The 20,666-nt window shown below is 35.2% G+C and overlaps 1 protein-coding gene and 1 pseudogene across 3 annotated transcripts in view; both read right to left on the reverse strand.

Annotated features, from left to right (window-relative positions):
• Positions 1-20,666, reverse strand: part of FAF1 (Fas associated factor 1) — a 518,332-nt gene that overhangs the window by 305,258 nt on the left and 192,408 nt on the right. For all 3 annotated transcript variants that reach the window (XM_045477316.1, XM_045477318.1, XM_045477317.1), the window contains one exon: positions 3,678-3,769. In XM_045477316.1, the coding sequence (XP_045333272.1) occupies positions 3,678-3,769 (92 nt within the window). The remainder of the gene's footprint in view (positions 1-3,677; positions 3,770-20,666) is intronic.
• LOC123597864 lies at positions 10,756-11,907 on the reverse strand (annotated as a pseudogene).

A 20,666-nucleotide genomic window follows, 5' to 3' on the forward strand; every position in this document is an offset into this window, starting at 1 on the left:
TTAAAAAAAATACATACATACTGCATGACATTAAAAAAAAAGAAGACAGAGAGCAATTCTAGACCAATAACTAAAAATTGTCAGGAAATGAGGGGAAACACCTCAATAAGTAGGTGATGATCTTTTGACATCAAATTCAAAGCTGAAGATTTTTAGAGAAGGACTGATAAAGGTCCGGAAGTGGAAGTGAGGAGCAATAAGGACACATATTTTACCAGTTAGTCCACTGTTATGATGGCTGCTAAGGAAAAGCAATGAACACGGAGAAGGCTACAAAGAAACAATGTCCTCAGGAAGGCAGATTTCAGTCAGAGGAAGATGGTGGAGGGAATGTGCAGGGAAGAGGTTGACAACAGAAGGAATTTTGCTAATAATAAAATTAGTTCCACAGGGAATAACACAGGGTCCCAGGCATTGTAGAGGAAAAGGCTAGAGACAGATGGAGCTATGGAAATTTTAGTGAGGGATGATATGAGAATCTTAAACTCCTTGTAGTGACCAGCATAAACAGCAGGAAGAGATGTAATGAAATTAGTTGTGGTACAATCAAATAATAATGTCCAGGCTGAAAGTGTTGGAAAGCCAGGTGGAGTGCGATGTCTAGGAATCTCTCTTAATCCTACAGATGAAAGTAGAGACACATAGGGAGGCTGATCTTACCCAAGCATAGAATTCATTCTTGATCCCACTCCAAGAAGGTCCATCTTACTATAAGTATACAAGGACACTGGGATTTACTGTTGACTCATATTAGCTATCTGTTAAATAAATAAAAATACTTACCCTTACTGTTTGCAAAATACTCTGACATCTTCTATTCTATTTGGTTTTTTAATGTGGGCTATAACCCACTCATGTCACTTTACAACCCATTAATGGTTTGTAATGCATGGTCTGCAAAAATACTATATTAGGCAATTACTCATAAGTTTACAATCTGTACAGAAACCTTTATGTTCTGAATCTTTAAAATATGTGTAAGCCCTTTTGAAATTGATGTGTGACCTTTACAGAGCTAACATGCAAGCAAAACACATGCATACACAGGAAAGTTATTTTTACCTTTTCATCTTTCATTTTTTTACTTGGTGGATTACTGTAAATACTCTTACCATTTGGATGGTAACTACTACCTTTTGCTATGCTATCATCCATAGATTTTCCACTGAATCTTCCCTCTCAAACCACACATGGCATAATTAAATAAATGGATATTTTTATTCATTCATTCCTTCATTCATTCCACAAACATTTGCTCAAGGTACTATGATGGAGAATGCTGGGATGGGAACCTAGTTTTATACAGAGGCCTGTTAGAGAAAGTAATGTTTAAACTGAGACTTGAAGGATGAAATAGAGGTACCCATATGAAGAATTGGGGATAAAGCATTCCAAGCAGTTAAAGGGACAGGTAAAGACATAAAGGGCTTGGGCCTATTAGAAGAATTAAAAGGAGGTTTCTATGGCTGCATCATGTAAAGTGAGGGTAAGGAAGGCTAAAGGTTGTAGAGGTGAACAGTGGGTAAATAATACAATGTCTTTTGAACCACGGTGAGTTTTATTTAAAGTGCAATAAAAAACTATGTTTTAACAGCAGAGTTATATAATTCAATTTATGTTTTTAAAAGATCATTCTGGCTGCTATGTGGAGAATGTAAGGAAGAACTCAAGAAAAATGCTGGGAAAACAATGATGAAGCTATTGCATTGATCCAGGCATGAGATGCTAATGGCTTGGATTAGGCAGTGGAATAAAAATACTGAAATGTGACCACAGTTGAGGTATATTTTGGAGACAGATGTCATAGCACTTACCAAAGGATTAGGTGTTACTTGAAATGGGAAAAGACTGGATGCCCATATTTTTGTATTCATTAGTGGCTATACAGTGCTGCCATTTATTGGAGGGAAACTGATAGAGAAATGGCATGGGAAGAAAAACCAAGAGCCCCATTTTAAACATGTTAACTTAAAGATGCTAATAAGGTATGCAAGTACAAAAGTGAATTACCAATTTGGATAAATGAATTCACAACAGTATAACCTGGAAATATACATTTGGGAGCAATCAGAAAATTAATGGCATAGGAATATCAGAAATCATCTTGGGAAAAGAGTATACAGAAACTGAAAATATTGTTGGTAACAAAAGACTATGTTCAAATATTAGAACAGATAGCTTTAAGAACATTTTCAAAATAATTGTCTTTCTCTTTATAAACTACTGAAAATGCCATGTACAACTGATTCATATCCATAGGCTTCTCAGTAAATGAACAGATAAATGATACAGCTATATAAACTAATGCATTTTCGTGTTTTATTTCTGCCAAGGTTGTTGATTTACTCAGGCAGCACTTCTTTTTATTTTTTTAACCTATGTTTCAATTATAACAGCCATATAGCACCCACCAGGGGTCAGCAAACTATGCCTATGGGACAAATCTAGGTCATTGCCTCTTTGTATATGGCCTGTAAGTTAAGAATAATTTTTACATTTTTAAATGGTTGAAAATTTTTAAAAAGTATTTCATAGTATGTGAAATTATATAAAATTAAAATTTCTGCATCCATAAAGATTTATTGGAACACAGTAGCGCTTCACATTTTCACATATGGCCTGTGGCTCCTTTCACACTATGACACAGAACTGAGTAGCTGCAAGGGAGACTATATTGCCCACAAAGCCTAAAAGATTTACAACCTGTTTCTGTATAGAAAAAGGCTGCTGACCCCTAAAACAGTACATCACTAACTTAAACCTAAATCTATAAATACCTTGCTAATGTGAAATTCATGTAAATATCTTATTTAAATACTCAGAACATCTCCATATACCAAACGAACTCACATATAGATATTTGCAAGCACAATGTCTACCAGAAGTCACTGACAAAGAACTGAACCAAAAATTGAAGATTCTATGTTTATGCCTAGATACTGAAATACCAAGTTAATAACTAGTATGAAAAGATTTGATAATTATTTCTACCTCAAACATCTAAAACTTTAGAGTTAATTCATTTCCTTTCCATCTGTCCCCACTTTCTCTGTCAAAGAAAAAGTGTATGAAATATTTAATACCTGAGGCTGCTGCTGGGTCCTTAAGAATAGCAACTACTGCCTTATAATGGCAACATTTTATGAAAATTCTTAAAATACAATTCATTCCATGCACTTCCCACTATCCAAGTAAACAATGATTCTCACCATTTAAATTTTCCAAATTTAAAAAATTTGCTATTATTATCTCTGTTCTATTATCAATATTTGGCATATATATATACATTGTATGTGACTTCCTTCAGGTCAATAAGTAATTGTTTAGTACATTATTGTTCCAGGGTACTTAATGACACCCTATGAGGTTTGAGAAAAAAGTAAAGGCTCTCAAAAAGAATGCCAAACTAACTCCTATATAACAGTTAGAAATATGAAAAATATGCCATATACTGTTTTCAATTACATACCTAACTCATTCAAAACTACTGCTAGTTTATCATGAAAATGTTTTCACTTGAAAAACACTGTTTGCTGATTCTTTAAACTAAGTTACTATTTTACCAAAATCTACTTCTGTCATATGTAATAAAAACTAATAAAAACCATTTTTTAATACATCATTTAGTCAATTGTATAACTTCATATTCTTTTATTTTAGGCAATTAAGAAACTCACACTGTCTTCCACATCTCCGGTCTTCCAGCCTTTTAACAGCATTTTAGACACAGGTATCTGAAGTTCATTTTCTAGAATCTGTTTAATCTCTCCTGTATAAATAAGAAAAGACTGAATATTACTAACAAAATAATGCAATCATCACTTGTCTATATCCAGGGCTAGCTTTAATATTAAGCATATGGTGCACAGTCAGTGACATTTCTCTGATGAATAAATAAGAAAAATTTCCATAGTCCAAACTTCAAATCTTGATCAAATAAAATGTCCCTTTGAAGAACTTAGGCTTCAAGATTAATTCTGATAAAAGACTCTACAATTAATTAACTAGTTAATTAACTGCATATCTTTTTAAAAGAAATAGTTATCAGTGATTGGGGGTAAATAATCTGTTTTAAACCAATCAATTGACAATACCACTAAATGCTCAGCATGTGGTAGGAATAGCAGGTAAAGTATAAAACTTGAGGTATTATAGAAGGAAAGCAGATTTTGGAATGAAGATTTGGATTAAAGTCTTATCTTGAAAAAAATAAAATATCCATTCTTAGGTTTTGCATCATAAAATGGGGAATAATATTGCTATTCTTAACTATTTCCAGGGCCCAAAGATAAAAAGCGATAACATCCACAAAAGCAACTGAAAAAATAAAGCTAATGTACATAATCTAGAAGAAAACTTGAATTGTTTTAAAGAGAAAGGCAACAGAATTTCAAAAAAGAAAAAAAAATATGTTGGATAAATAGTCAGAGAAGGCTTTAATGAGAAAGAGAAAACTTAAACTCAGCCTGAAGGAGAGTTGGCTTATAAAAGAGAGCCAAACGAAAGGTTACTCTATTCAGTGAAGACAAAAGACTTAAAGATAAAAAGCAAAAATGAACATGATGCCAATGAAAAACAGTGAGGAATCAAAGTTTTCCCAGTGCCCCACAAATCATTTTTCAGGAATCAAGTCTACATGTAAATCAATCAGCTAATTTCTGGAACTACAGATTGTTGAATCAGAATGTACAAAGATTGCATGTATTTAACTTTTATTAGGTTGGTGCTAGTCTATACTTTTAGGTTCAATCCCATTTGTATTAAGTGAATGAATACTGAAAGAATTGATTATGTCATATATTAAAAGAGGAAAAATAATTCCATGCTGATAAAGGAAAAAATGGTGGCCGGGGGGGGGGGGGGGAGGGTGGGGAGAAGAAGCTTATGCTACCCAAGTACTATAGAAACACAGTTGCCAAAGTAAGCAATGCTACAATCAAAAACTTCATGGCCTTTGTGACATGGTTTTACTTCCCCAAAGAAAATTCCTATCTGGGCACTTTTGATTAGTGATTAAACATCACAATATATTTTACAAGCACAAACTTTATCAACCTTGGCCTTCAAAATCGTCACTGCTGACTAAATATTGTTCTGTTTATGGAAATAGTAGAAAAATGAGCCATACTTTTTATATCAAATACATATAAACATTGTATTTTCGCTTGTGGTTAAGGTTGGTATTTCTAGAACAGTACTTGTCTGGAACTGGGCTTGTGCTCTTATAAGTCTGCCCAGTGCTTTCCTCTTAGAAACCGATCTTCACCTGACACCTTCCACTTAGACTCTTGGAGACACTCTTAGCATTCATAACCTAAAAGAAGTTTCTTAAAGGAAAAACAAAAAGAGATTTTAAGTTGAAGACCCAGTTACTCTTTGCAGCAAGCTTAGGTAACATATAAATAATTCCTGGTAGAAAGGAACAGAAAACAAAACCAGAATCTTGACAACAAACTTGAGTTCCTCATATTTTAAAAATTTATTCTCTATTGGTCTCAATTTTTTCTGTGACATGGGGATAATTATACTATCAACACTTCATTGGGGTCAAATCACGTAAAGGCATGGGAAATGTTTTGTATCAGTATGTACCCAATATACACAAGGGACTATAAAAATGTTAGTTATTTTGATTGTATTAACTAAGGTAATACACACATAAATGTTTAGCATGGTGCCTGGCCAGTATAGGTTGTCAGTAGACAGTAGTTATTGTTTCAGGGATATCTGAAATAATTCAGGTCAATGAAGCACTAGAATGCAGCAAGTTTCAGAGGCAGTATTCTTATCTGGGTCTACCTGATACCAAAGATCTTAACACAACATAGCACTGACACTATAGCACCCTGGTATGTTACCTGAAAAATGTGAAGATAATATAGATGTCATCAAGAACAGTCCACTGAATTTGCAAACTGATAGGAGTTACTACCCAAAATATATAAAGAGCTCACAATACAACAGCAACACACACAATTAAAAATGGGCCAAGGTCCTGAATAGATATTTTTCTAAAAAAGATATACAAATGGTCTATAGGTACACAAAAAGGTGCTCAAGATCACAAATTATTAGGGAAACACAAGTCAAAACCACAGTGAGATATCACCTCATGTCTATTAGAATGGCTGTTATCAAATGCCAGCAAAAATGTGGAGAAAAGGACACCGTTGGTGGGACTATAAATTAGTACAACCACTATAGAAAACAGCATGGAGGGTCCTCAAAAAATTAAAAATAGAACTATCATATGATCCAACAATATATCCAAAGGAAATAAAAACACTATGTCAAAGAGATATCTGCACCCTTATGTTCATAGCAGCATTATCTACAATGCTTCCAAAATATGGAATATCTTCCATATGGAATATCCAATATCTTCCAAAATATGGAAGCAACCTAAGTGTCCACTGACGGATCAATGGATAAAGAGGTTGTTATGCATATATACATTTCAATATTATTCAATCATTAAAGAAAGGAAGGAAATTCTGCCATTTTTGACAACATGGGACCTTGAAGGCATTATGCTAAGTCAAAGAAGTCAGACATAGAAAGACTAATAATACTGTATAACTCAACTACATGGGGAATCCAAAAAAAAAAAAGAAACTCAAAGGAAAAAGACCAGATTATAGTAACCAGAAGTAGGGAGTTGGGGAATGGGACAAAGGTGGTCAATGGTAGAACTTCCAGTTATTATACAAATAAGTACTAGGGATGTAATATATAACATGATGACTATAGTTAACATTACTGTATGCTACATTTTAAAGTTGTTAAGAGAGTAAATCCTACGAATTCCTATCACAGGGAGAAAAAGCTTTTTTTCTTGTATTTACATGAGATGATGGATGTTAACTAAACTCATAAGGGTAATCATTTTGCAATATATGTAAGTCATTATGATGTACACCTTAAACTTATACAGTGTTGCTTATCAATTATATCTCAATAAAACTAGAAAAAGTTTTTTTTTTAAAAAAGCCATTGAATTCAATAGCATACTTTTCAAAACCCCAACTTAGATTACGATTTACATATAATAAAACTCACTCATGAGTTTTTTTTTTGTTTTGTTTTGTTTTTTTAAATTTTTCAACGTTTATTTATTTTTGGGACAGAGAGAGACAGAGCATGAACGGGGGAGGGGCAGAGAGAGAGGGAGACACAGAATCGGAAACAGGCTCCAGGCTCTGAGCCATCAGCCCAGAGCCTGACGCGGGGCTCGAACTCACGGACCGCAAGATCGTGACCTGGCTGAAGTCGGACGCTTAACCGACTGCGCCACCCAGGCGCCCCACACTCATGAGTTTTGATAAAAATATACACCAATGCAACCACTGCCACAATTAAGATAAAGAACATTTCCTATATCACAAAAAGGTACTCATACCTCTTGGAAACAAAAACCTAACCCTACCCAACCATGGATCTTCTTCCTTCTTACTCTAAAGATGAGTTTTGTCTGTTATCTTTTATGTCTGGGTTCTTTTGCTCTGCATAATGTTTTTGATCTTCACCTATATTTCTGTGTGTACCAATAAAGTTCTTTTTCATTGTTTAGTAGTATTCTATTATATTGTAAGATAGGCAGCTTCTGAAATGGCTTTCAATGCTCTCCACCTCATGGTATTCATGTCCTTTGTAATTCCCTCCCTGTGAGCATGGGCTGTACCAAGTTACTTCTAATGAAGACAATATAATAATGGTGATGGGATGTGGACTTCTGAGATAGGTTACAAGACTACAGTTTCCATGTTCTTAGCACACTCTCTCTTGACCTTTACTTGTTCACTCTGATGAAACCAACTGTCTTGTTTTGAATTGGTATATGGAGAGACAAACATAATAAGGAAGGGAGAGAAGCCTCCAAACAAGAGTGAGTGAAGAGCTGAGTCTCTCAGTTCAACAGCCCACATGGAAATAAATCCTGTCAGCAACCACATTAGTAATCTCAAAAGTGTATACACTTCCCTAATTGAGCCTTGAGGTAACATACTAATTGCAGCCTTTGTTACACAGCAGCAAAGAAAATACATATGGACAGAGCACAATGTTTATACATTCACCAGCTGATGACCATCTGGGTTGTTTCTGGTTTTTTTCCCTACTGCAAAAAAAAGCTACTATGAACTTATTGTGAAAACTCTTTTGTAAATATGTGTTGATTTTTCTTGAATACCTAAGAATGGAATTGTTAGATTGTATGATCAACTTTATAAAAAACTGCCAAACTTTTCCAAAGTGATTATACCATCATGCACTCCACCAAAGTTCCCGTTGCCACATATCACTATGAATAAGAACTTTCTTTCTGTATTTTAGACTTTCCAGTGGGCATGGTTTGGAACTGTGGCTTTAATTTATATTCCCTGAAGATTAATAATAACTAACAACACTGAACACCTTTTTGTGTGCTTCCTGGCTATTTGCATGTCTTCTACAAAGCGCTGAATAGATGTTTTATGAGTGGACCTTGCATTGTTCTTGATCTTAGGAGTCAAGAATTTAGCCTTTAATTATGAAGTATTACATTAGTTATATGTTCTTCATCAATGTGCTTTATGAGGTTGACAAAGTTTCTTTCTATTCTTACTAGTTGTGAGTTTAGTTGTTTTGTTTTTTTAACAACATGAATGGGTATTAAATGCTTTTTCCTCCACCTACTGTAATGATCAGATAAATTTTCTCATTTATCGTTCTAATATGGTGGATTACAAGAATAAATTGTAAGCTGTTAAATAAGATTTGCTTTCCTGGATAAACTTACTTGACCATGAGGTATATTATATACGTATGTGTATATTTTATTACATTTTACTGAATTCAACTTGCAAATACTTTGTAAAGGATTTCTCCCTCTATAATTGTGAGAAATATTGGTCTGTAGCTTTCTTTTACAATAATGCCTTTGTCTGGTTTTGGTATTAGAATAATGTTGATTTCACAAAATGAATTAGAAAATATTTCATCCTTGATTTATGAATGATTGCTAGTATTTCTTCCTTAAATATTAGATAGACTTTACCAGTGAAGCCATCTAATACCGGATTTTCTTTGTGGGAAGATTTTGATTGTCAATTCAATTTAAATAAATGATGTACATCTATTCAGATTTTATAACATTCTTCTGTCAGCTATAATTTGTACCTTTAATATAATTTTTTTTCAATGTTTATTTATTTTTGGGACAGAGGGAGACAGAGCATGAACGGGGGAGGGGCAGAGAGAGAGGGAGACACAGAATCGGAAACAGGCTCCAGGCTCTGAGCCATCAGCCCAGAGCCTGATGCGGGGCTCGAACTCACGGACCGCGAGATCGTGACCTGGCTGAAGTCGGACGCTTAACCGACTGCGCCACCCAGGCCCCCTTTAATATAATTTTTATAGCTTCTTAAAGTCTGCCAAACATTAATTTACTGGCATAAATTTGTTCTTCAGGTTGCCTTACAACCTATTTAATGTCTACAGGTTCCTTTCATTTCCAATATGAATAACTTTGTGCGTCTTTTGTTCTTATTCGCAGTATCAAGTAAATTATCAATTTTATTCATCGCTCAAAAAACAGCTTGAAGTTTTATTTTTTGTTCATTCTTCTTCTATTTTCTGCTTTGTTAATTCCTGTGTGTGTGTATACACATATATAATTTGCTTCCTTCTATACTTACTTTGGATTTTATTTGCTCTTTAAAAAAAAAACTTTAACAGCTTTATTATGATTGACATAAAATAAACTGCATATATTTAAAATCTACAACCTCACAAGTTTTGACAAATATATTCAAAAAGTAAAACTACCATCATAATCAAGATTGTAAATTTATCCATCACCCCTGCAAAGTTTTCTTATGCCACTTGGTAATTCGTCTACACTATCCTAACTTCATCCCCAGAGAATTGAGGATTTTGATTTCTGTAACAATGGTTTATTGAGAATTATCTAGAATTTTACATAAATGAAATTGCAGAATATATACTTTTGAAATCTGGCTTCTTTCAGTCAAAGTAGTCTGAGCTTCTCTCACATTGTTGTGTGTAACAATAGTGCATTTCTTTTATTACTAAGCATAGGTATACCACAATGTTTACCCATCCACTGGCTTACGAGCATATGAGGTTTTCTACAGTTTGGTGCTTTTAGAAATAAATTGCCATGAACAATAATGTACATGTCTTGAAGGACATATGCTTTTTTTTCTCTTGGGTAAATACCTAAATGAAGAATGGTCAGTATATTTTTAAGTTTGTAGGAAACTGCCAAACTCCTTTCCAAATTGGTTTGTAATATGATGCCCTCAAATTTATTAATCTTTTTCTTCAATGTCTAATCTGTTAATCCCATCTGGTAAATTTTTCATCTCAGACATCATGGTCTTCATCTCCAGATACTCAATTTGGATCATTTTTAACATTTCCAATGACTTATGATTTGAAATCTTTCGTATCTTTTTATTTTTATAATTACAATAGACATTTAAAGTAATACATTTGTAGCTCAAATGGTTCTAATTGTATGCTTCATGTTTATCCAACTTCTTAAAAAATATTTGTAAGACAAATATTAGTCGGGTGGCTTAGCTGGGTGAGCGTGTGACTTCGGTTCAGGTCATGATCTCATGGTTCACGGGTTCGAGCCCTGTGTCAGTGTCTGTGCTGACAACTCAGAGCCTGGAGCCTGCATTGGATTCTGTGTCTTCATCTCTCTCTGCCCCCACTCCTCCCCGTCCCCGCCCCCAACTAATGCTCTGTATCTCTCTCAAAAATAAATAAACATTAAAAAATTATATTTGGAAGACAGTTACAACCACAGACATCAACTCCATGATTATTTCTTTGCCCATTCTTCTCTCTCTTTTCCTTCCCAAATAACTCATTTCAGATACGGTTCAAGGTAGAATTTATACTCTTCACATTTTGTCCAATGCTCTTTAGGCACAATCTGCTGCTTCATGCTCTCTTAATGCTCTCTTAATGTGAAACATCCTGTTGTTGTAAAGTTCTCAGGAAGCCTTCTTATGGTCTCTTTCATATCATCATTCCCATATATTATGTCATCTTGCATTAGCCCCAGTTTATTGAACGCTGCCACAGGCTTGATGCTGCAATCACAGGCCTGCTGACAATTTTGAATTTTGTGGATTTTACCTTAATGGGTGCTGAATATTTTTTGTTCCTATAAATATTCTTAGGCTTTGTCTAGGATGCAGATAAGTTACTTAGAAACAGCTCTTGGGTCTTGATATTAAGATGTCAGTAGGTTTCATGTGAACAGTATATAATCTAAAGCTAATTATTCCCCATTACTGAGGCAAAAACCTTGAAGCCTTGAATACTCTATCCAAGCCTCGTAAATTATGAGATTTTCCAATATAGCTTGTGAGCAGACACTATTCCTGATAGTACTCCTTCTAAGCCTTTTGGGTGGTTTATTTAGCTGTTTTAGGAGTGAATGTAAATCCTGTTCCTGTAAGTAGAAGGAGGGGAGAGAACACTTCTTGGTGCAAATGGAACTAGTGGAACACTATTTCTTAGTTGAAATTGGTCATTGTTTTTAGAACTCTTTTGTAATTAAGCAATTGAACCATAAATTTCCCTCTCAATACCACTTTGTCAGCATCTAACAATTGTTGACACGCCATTTTTCCATATTAATTTAGTTAAAAATATTTTCTAATTTCCTTTGTGATTCTTTCTTTGACCCATGATTTAAAAATATGTTGTTTAACTTCCAAATATATCAGGATTTTCTAGACTTTTGATTTCTATTTTCATTCCACTGTTTTCGGAGAACACAGTTCACATGGTCTTTAAACTTTCAGTGATTTGTTTTATGGCTAAGTATATTTTCTGCCTTAATGTACCAACTGCACATGAAAGAATATGTATTCTGCTATAATTATGAGGAATTTACACACTTCAAATAGGTCAAACTGGGGGCGCCTGGGTGGCGCAGTCGGTTAAGCGTCCGACTTCAGCCAGGTCACGATCTCGCGGTCCGTGAGTTCGAGCCCCGCGTCAGGCTCTGGGCTGATGGCTCAGAGCCTGGAGCCTGTTTCCGATTCTGTGTCTCCCTCTCTCTCTGCCCCTCCCCCGTTCATGCTCTGTCTCTCTCTGTCCCAAATAGGTCAAACTGGTTGATATGTTGTTCATATTTGCTGTCTGTTGTTGTGAACATTAGTATGAGAAAGGACTGCTATCATCTCCAACTATGAATGTGGATTTGTCCATTTCTCATTTCAGTTCTATCAGGTTTTGTTTCATATGCTTTCAAACTCTGTTATTAGACATGTCCACATTTATGATATTTTGGTCTTTGTGATGAGTTCCCATTTTCATCATGAAATATCTCCATTTGGCCCTCATAATATTTCTTGCCCAGAAGTCTACTTCATTTAATATTAATTTAGTAACAATGTTATTAACATAACACTGATTACTGTTTTTACATATATATATTGTTTTCATATATATACTGTTCATATATTTATATTTATATTCATATTTATACTGTTTTCATATATATATTTCAATATTATGCTTTATATTTAAAGTGGGTTTTGGGGTGCACGGGTGGCTCAATCAGTTAAGCATCTGACTTTTGATTACAGCTCAAGTACTGATTTTGCAGTCATGAGACAGAGCCCTGCATCAGGCTCCAAGCTGAGCCTGGAGCATGCTTGGGATTCTCTATCTCTCCTTTTCAAAATAAATGAATAAAAACTTTAAAAAATATATGAAGCGGTTTACTTGTACATATATCATTGGTTTTCCTTTTTTTTCCAGTCTCACAATCTCTACCTTCTAATAAGAATGTAAGCTAATTTATATTAATTGTAATTACTATACAGTCTTGTTTTCTATTCATCCTATTTTTTATCATCTATTTATATCTTCATTTGAATTTATTATTTTTAGATATTCCATTCTATTTTAACCCTTGGCTTGATAACTATTATCTGTATTTCATTGTTTTAGTGATTGCTCTAGGGTTTATAATATGCATTTTTAATTTAATACAGTCTGCCTTCAAATAATATAGGACTTGTCTTACAACAGTACACTTATATTTCCACATACCTTTACTTCTACATAATTCATAAACCCCACAATATATTTTTAATCATTTAAAAAAATTAAAAATTAAAAAATTTTCGTATGTACCCACATATTTACAATTTCTGGTGTTCTTCATTTATTTGTATTAATCTAATTTTCTGTTATAATTTTCTTTCAGCCTAAGGAACTTCCATTAACATTTCTTGCAGCTTTTGTTTGTGAAAAATATATTTATTTTGTCTTCATTTTAGAAAGATATTTTTGTTGGATGTAGTATTCTAAGTTAACATTTTATTCCTTCAACACTTAAAAATATCTCTGATTGTCTCCTGGCTTGCATTGCTTCTGATAATAAGTCTGTAGTCATTATTTTTAAATCTCTTTCCTATATACAATGTGTCTTTTTTTCTTCACCTCTGATTAATATTTTTTGCAGTTTTATGCTTTTATTAACACAAATATGATGTGCACAAAAGCCGCCTATTCATTTTTTTCACTGTGCAGCCTGGCATTGGGATTGGTGACTCTGATAGACAGCTGGGCTACTCTTCCCAAGATGGCTTTGCAGTTCTTGGAGGAGACATTATGAGCAATCTCTGCACAGTAAGATTTGTTGCACATCAGCAGCACTTCAAGCTCCTTGACGTTGTGGATAAGGAATTTCCAGAAGCTGCTGGGCAGCATGTGCTTTGTTTTCTTGTTGCTCTCGTAACCATTGCAGGGCATCAAGACTAGCCCTTGAATCTTGTGCACCCCTATTGTCAATGCCTCTAGGTTTCCACCAGTTGCACTTAATTTTGACAGACCAGTCTGACTGTTGCTGGATGAACTTCTTGTACTACTGATTTTCAGCAATTTTATTATGATCTGTCTTGATATGGCTTCCTGTGAGTTACTCCTACTTGGAGTTACTAAGTTTCCTACACCTGTCTGTGAGTTTACATTTTTCACGAAATTTGGGTAGTTTTGTGTTATTATTCTTTTAACATTTTTCCCTTTCTACTAGTCCCTCTTGTTCAGGAACTCTAATCATACATACATTAGACCACTCAATTTGTCCCCACTCAGGCTGCATTCTACCACCTCACTCCTGTAGTTTTGCTGTGTGTACTTCATTTTGCATTGCTTTTATTGTTATGTCTTCAAATTAATTGATCTTTTCTTCAACAGCATCTACCTCTTAATTCTTTTGAGTAAATTCTTTCTTAGTAGATCTTATACTTTAGAATCTCCATTTAGTCAATTTTCAGTATTTTTCATTTCTTTCCTCATTGCGTTCTTGATTTCCTTTAAACTCTTAAGAATAGTTAAAACAGCTGTTTTAAAATCTTCATCTGTTAATTCTATTATTTTTGCCATTTAAGGATTTTTATTTTCAAATTTTTCTCTAAGTTATGAGTCATACTTGGATACTTCTCATGTCTACTATTTTTGACTAAATGCCATTCATTATGAAAATTACATTAATGAGTATCTACATTTACTGATTTGCCTTTAAAGAGCATGGAAGTTTATTCTGACAGGCCCTTAATTTAAATGCGTATCAGACTGATCCTCTTTAGACTCCTTCACAACGCTTTTTAGGGTGGATCTAAAGCAGCGATTCTCAAAAGTATAGTTCACAGATGCCTAGGACTGCTTGAGACTGATTGTACAAAAGTAATGCTAAGTAATATTCCTGCTACTTTATCACAAATCGAAGTAGTGGTGTTAAGCTGAACTACTAGTCCTTATATGCTTAACCACCAAATACTTGCATTAAAAAAAAAAAAAGCCATGAAGTAACAAAAATGGTTACCTTTATTAAATCTCAGTGCATTTAATATTATGTATGATGAAATTGGAAGTACCCATAAAGCACTTCTGTTATATATTAAAGTACAATCATTGTTCTGAGGAAAAGGACTTGTTTATAATGTGAGATGAACTGTATTTCTCACAGAACACTATTTTTACTTGAATAAATGATATTACTTTATGTTATTCAGACTTGACATTTTCTTAAAAAGGAACAAAGTAAGCCTGTCAACACAAGGGAAAAATCTGACATTTTTTGGTCAATGATAAAATTTGAGGCTTCAAACTAAATCCCAAATTTTTAAAAACTTTGTATATGTTATTATGAGCTTGATAACTTCCCCATACTTAAAATACTTTTCTGTGAGATTAGTGATGGTATTAACAAATTATTGGGGCACCTGGGTTGCTCAGTTGGTTAAGCAACCAACTCTTACTCATCTCAGGTCATAATCTCAGTTTGTGAGTTCTAATCCCGCACCAGGCTCCATGCTGACAGTGTGGATGGAGCCTGCTTGAGATTCTCTCCCTCTCTCTCTCTCTGCGCCCCTCTCGTGCATACTCACTTTCTCTCCCAAAATAAATAAACTTTAAAAAAAAAAGTGATTTACTGATATCATATAATGCAATTTGTCAATATTTCATTTATCTATATAACTAAGTGAACCAATATTTTCCAAATGACTATTTCATGGTATTAGAAAATCATGCAGTGAAAGTAAAGACATTCCAGTGAATTTTCATATAACAGAATACCACAATTTCGCTGATGTGGTTTCAGATTTTACATTGCAACTAGCCTTTAAGAAATGATCATTTACCAGTTTTGGTTGTAGTATCAAATGAGAATATCAAATAAAACTATAAGAATATAGGGAAGAGTTAAGATGGCAGAGTAGTAAGGGGATCCCAGGCTTGTCTTGTACCTGAAACACAGCTAGATCAACATCAAACCATTTTGAACAACTAGGAAATTGATCTGAGGATTAACAGAACAATCTGCATAATTTGAGGGAGAGAATGCGGCAGGTACACCTGTCTGTAGAGGTGAACTGGGGGAGAGAAGAGCCATAGAATGAAAGAGAGGAGGGATCCATTTTTTCAAAGAGGGGGAGACTGAGCAGAGCCTCCATTCGCACAACAAAAACACTCCCCCTCAAAGTACCTAGAGAAAAAGAGTGAAAACATGTGCAGGGGACTGCACAAGAAAACTGTTCCCCAAAATAACTGATGGAGGTGGGGAGAAGCAGAGGGTTTCAATACTGCCAGTTTTTTATAAACAGCAGAACAATGAGTCTGGTTTCCGAGGCTAGCGCCTAGTAGCACTCTGGCAAGAAAGCAGGGAGGAGGCCCGGGAGTGGGCAGCACAGACTAAGGATCCCCTGGGTCTGGCAGGGAGAAGTGGTTACCCTGCTTGGAGCGCATATGGTAGAGGCAATACAGATCTCCACAGGCAAGACCCGGAAGGTGCCATAGAGCTACCCACTCACCTATAATAGAAACAAAGGCGCTGGCTGTGTGTTGGGATTTATCTTAAACTCTGAGCCACTGCTGCTACATGGTCATGCAAACATTTTCTGGGACAAGCCAGTACCAGCCACAGCAAAGCGAGACCCTTCCCCAGATGATCACCACAGGCTGAGCCATAGGGGTCTCTGAAGTGTTGGGTTGTGAAACACAGTTGCCTCTGGAGATAAAACTCTGGAGAGAGGTGCTGCCTGGCAGGCACACAGCTCGAACATGGATGGGGGAAGGCAGGGAGCTGACGGAACTAGAGACACAGGAGGCGTGAATGATCACTAGTCTATGAGTCCAGAAACTTCCCTATCGGGGAGACTAAGAGAACAGGGTGAAGCCACTTTCACCATTAGCACAACACTGATCAACCCCAGTGAGCTAACCAGAGCCACCAAGTGGAGAATGGAGCAGTTACACTAAGCCCTGCTCCTAGCACTCCACTAGGGCAAGTAAACCTGAGAATCAGAGCAGAAGACCTCCCCCAGAAGACTAGCACAAATCCCTTCCAGGCACTCAGTCTACTGATTATAAAGTGCTGCAAGTTTCAGCTCTAGGGAAAACCTGATTCATTTAGGGTTTTGTTTTTGTTTTTGTTTTTGTATGTTCATTCGTTCTTTGGTTTTTTGTTTTGTTTTTTTTTTTCTTCTATTTTGCTTGTTGTTTTTTTTCTTGGATACAGAAAGAGAACTTATTTACTTATCTATTTACTTTTTTTTTCTTTTCTCTTGTCTGTTTTATCTATCAAGCTACCCTTAACAAGCAGACCAAAACACACCTAGGATCCAGCTTCCTTTATTTGATTTTTTCTAATTTTTTAAACTTTTATTTCCTTTTATTACATTTTTCCTTCCTCCAAAATGACACGATGGATGAATTCACCTCAAGAAAGAAAGAAAGAAAGAAAGAAAGAAAGAAAGAAAGAAAGAAAGAAAGAAAGAAATGATGGCTAGGGATTTAATCAATACAGATATAACTAAGAGTCTGAACTGGAATTTAAAACAATGATTACAAGGATACTAACTGGGCTTAAAAAAAAAGCATAGAAGACACCAGAGAATTCTTTTCTGCAAAGATAAAAGAACTAAAATCTAGTCAGGCCGAAATAAAAAAAGCTGTAAGTGAGGTGCAAACCCAAATGGAGGTCACAAAAACCTCCAATGGATGAGGAAAAACCTCATCCAATATGGATGAGGCAGAGGAGCAAATTAGGGACATAAAAGATAAAATTATAGAAAATAATGAAGCTGAAAAGAAGAGGGAAATAAAATAGATCACAAAGGTAAACTCAGGGACCTCAGCAACTTATTAAAATGTTATAACATTTGTATGATAGGAATACCCAGAAGATGAAGAAACAGAAAAGGGGCAGAAAGCTTATGTGAACAAATTATAGCTGAAAACTTCCCTAATCTGAGGAAAGACACAGAGATCAAAATCCAAAAAGCAGAGAGAACTCTCATTAAATTCAACAAAAGCTGGCCATTGCCAAGACACATCATTGTCAAATTCACAAAATACACCAACAAGGAAAGAATCTTGAAAGCACTAAGGAAAAAAACTCCTTATTATAAGGGAAGACAAATCAGGTTTGCAGCAGATCTGTCCATAGAAAATTGGCAGGCCAGAAATGAGTGGCAGGATATATTCACCATGTTAAATTGGAAAAATATGCAGCCAAGAATAGTCTATCCAGCAATGCTGTCATTCAGAATAGAAGGACAAAGAGTTTCACAGAAAAACAAAAACTAAAGCAGTCTGTGACTACTAACCCAGCCCTGCAAGAAATTTTAAGGGGGACATTTTGAGTGGAAAAAAAAAAAACAAAAACAAAAAAACAAGAAAACAAAAACCATGACCAAAAGCAGAAAAACTAGAAAGGACCAGAGAGCATCACCAGAAACACCAACTCTATAGGTAACACAATGGCACTAAATTCCTAACTTTCAATAATCACTCTGAATATAAATGAACTAAGTGCTCCAATCAAAAGATGTAGGGTATCAGAATGGATTTTAAAAAAAATAACAAGAGGGGCGCCTGGGTGGCTCAGTTGGTTAAGCGTCCGACCTCAGCTCAGGTCACAATCTCACGGTCCGTGAGTTCGAGCCCCGCGTCGGGCTCTGGGCTGATGGCTCGGAGCCTGGAGCCTGCTTCCAATTCTGTGTCTCCCTCTCTCTCTGCCCCTCCCCCGTTCATGCTCTGTCTCTCTCTGTCTCAAAAATAAATAAACGTTAAAAAAAATTAAAAAAAAAATAACAAGATCCATCTATAAGCTGCCTAGGAGAGACTCATTTATTAGACCTAAAGACAGCTGCAGATTGAATGGACATCAAAAGAAAACCAGAGTAGCCATACTTAGACAAACTAGATTTTAAAACAAAGACTGTAACAAAAGATGAATACAGACATTATATCACAATTAAGGTGTTAGAATCAAGACGATTCTAACAATTATGAATATTTATGGCCCCAACTTGGAAGAACCCAAATGTATAAATGAATTAATAACAAACATAAAGAAACTCATTGATAATAATATCATAATAGTAGGGGACTTTAACACCCCACTTACAACAATGGACAGATCATCTAAGCAGAAAACCCTCAACAAGGAAACAATGATGTTGAATGACACACTGGACTGGATAGATTTAACATATATTCAGAACATTCAATTCTAAAGCAGCAGAATACACATTCTTTTCAAGTGCACATAGAACATTCTCCAGAATAGATCATCTACTGGGTCACAAATCAGTCCTCAGCTAGTACTAAAAGATCAATTATCATACCATGCATGTTTTCAGATCACAATGCTATAAAACTTCAAGTCAACCACAAGAAAAAATTTGGAAAGCCCTCAAATACATGGAGGTCAAAGAACAGCCTACTAAAGAATGAATGGATTAAGCAGGAAATTAAAGAAGAAATTAAAAAATAAATGGAAGCAAATGAAAATGAAAACACAATAGTCCAGACCTTTGGGGTGCAGCAAAGGCAGTGCTGAGAAGGAAGTATATTGCAATTCAGGCCTATTTCGAGAAGCAAGAAAGGTCCCAAATACTCAATCTAACCTTATACTAAAGGAGCTAATAAAGTAACAGCAAATAAACCCTAAAGCCAGCAGAAAAAGGGAAATTATAGAGCAGATATAAACAATTTAGAAACAAAACTAATAGCTGGTTCTTTCAAAGAATTAACAAACCCCTAGTCAGCCTTATCATAAAGAGATCACAACCAATACCAGAGAAATACAATTGTAAGACAATACTATGAAAAATTATATGCCAACAAACTGGGCAATTTGGAAGAAATGGACAAATTCCTAGAAACTCACACACTACCAAAACTGAAACAGGAAGAAATAGAAAATTTAAACAGGTCCATAACCAGCAAAGAAATTGAATCAGTAATCAAAAATCACCCAGCAAACAAGAGTCCTGGGCCAGACGGTTTCTACCAGGGGAATTCTACCAGACATTTAAAGAGTTAATACCTATTCTTCCCAAACTGTTCCAAAAAACAGAAACAGAAGGAAAACTTCAAAACTCATTCTACAAAGCCAGCATTACCCTGATTCCAATATCAGGCAAAGACCCCACTAAAAAGGAGAATTACAAACCAACATCCCTAATGAACATGGATGCAAATATTCTCAATAAAATACTAGCAAATTGAATTCAACAAAATACTAGCAAACTGAATTCAACGGTACATTAAAAGAACTATCCATCATGATCAAATGGGATTTATTCCTGGGATGTAGAGCTGGTTCAATATTCACAAATCATTCAATGTGATACACATTAATAAAAGAAAGGATAAGAACCATATGATCCTGTCCACAGATGCAGAAAAAGCATTTGACAAAACACAGCATCCATTTTTGATAAAAACCCTCAACAAAGTAGGGATAGATGGAATATACTTCAACATCACAAAGGCAATATATGAAAGACCCATAGCTAATTATCATCCCCAATGGGGAAAAACTGAGAACCTTTCCCCTACAGTCAGGAACAAGACAAGGATGTCCGCTCTCACCCCTGGTGTTCAACACAATCTGAAAGTCCTAGGCTCAGCAATCAGACAACAAAATAAATAAAGGGCATATAAATTAGCAAGGAAGAAGTCAAACTTTATTTGCAAATGGCATGATACCATGTGTAGAAAACCTGAAAGACTCCACAAAAAATTGCCAGAACTAATACAGGAGTTCAAAGTCATAGGATATAAAATCATTGTGCAAAAACCTGTTTTATTTCTATACACCCATAACGAAGTAGCAG

Source organism: Leopardus geoffroyi, chromosome C1 (assembly GCF_018350155.1).
Source record: "Leopardus geoffroyi isolate Oge1 chromosome C1, O.geoffroyi_Oge1_pat1.0, whole genome shotgun sequence".
NCBI classification, from domain to species: domain Eukaryota; kingdom Metazoa; phylum Chordata; class Mammalia; order Carnivora; family Felidae; genus Leopardus; species Leopardus geoffroyi.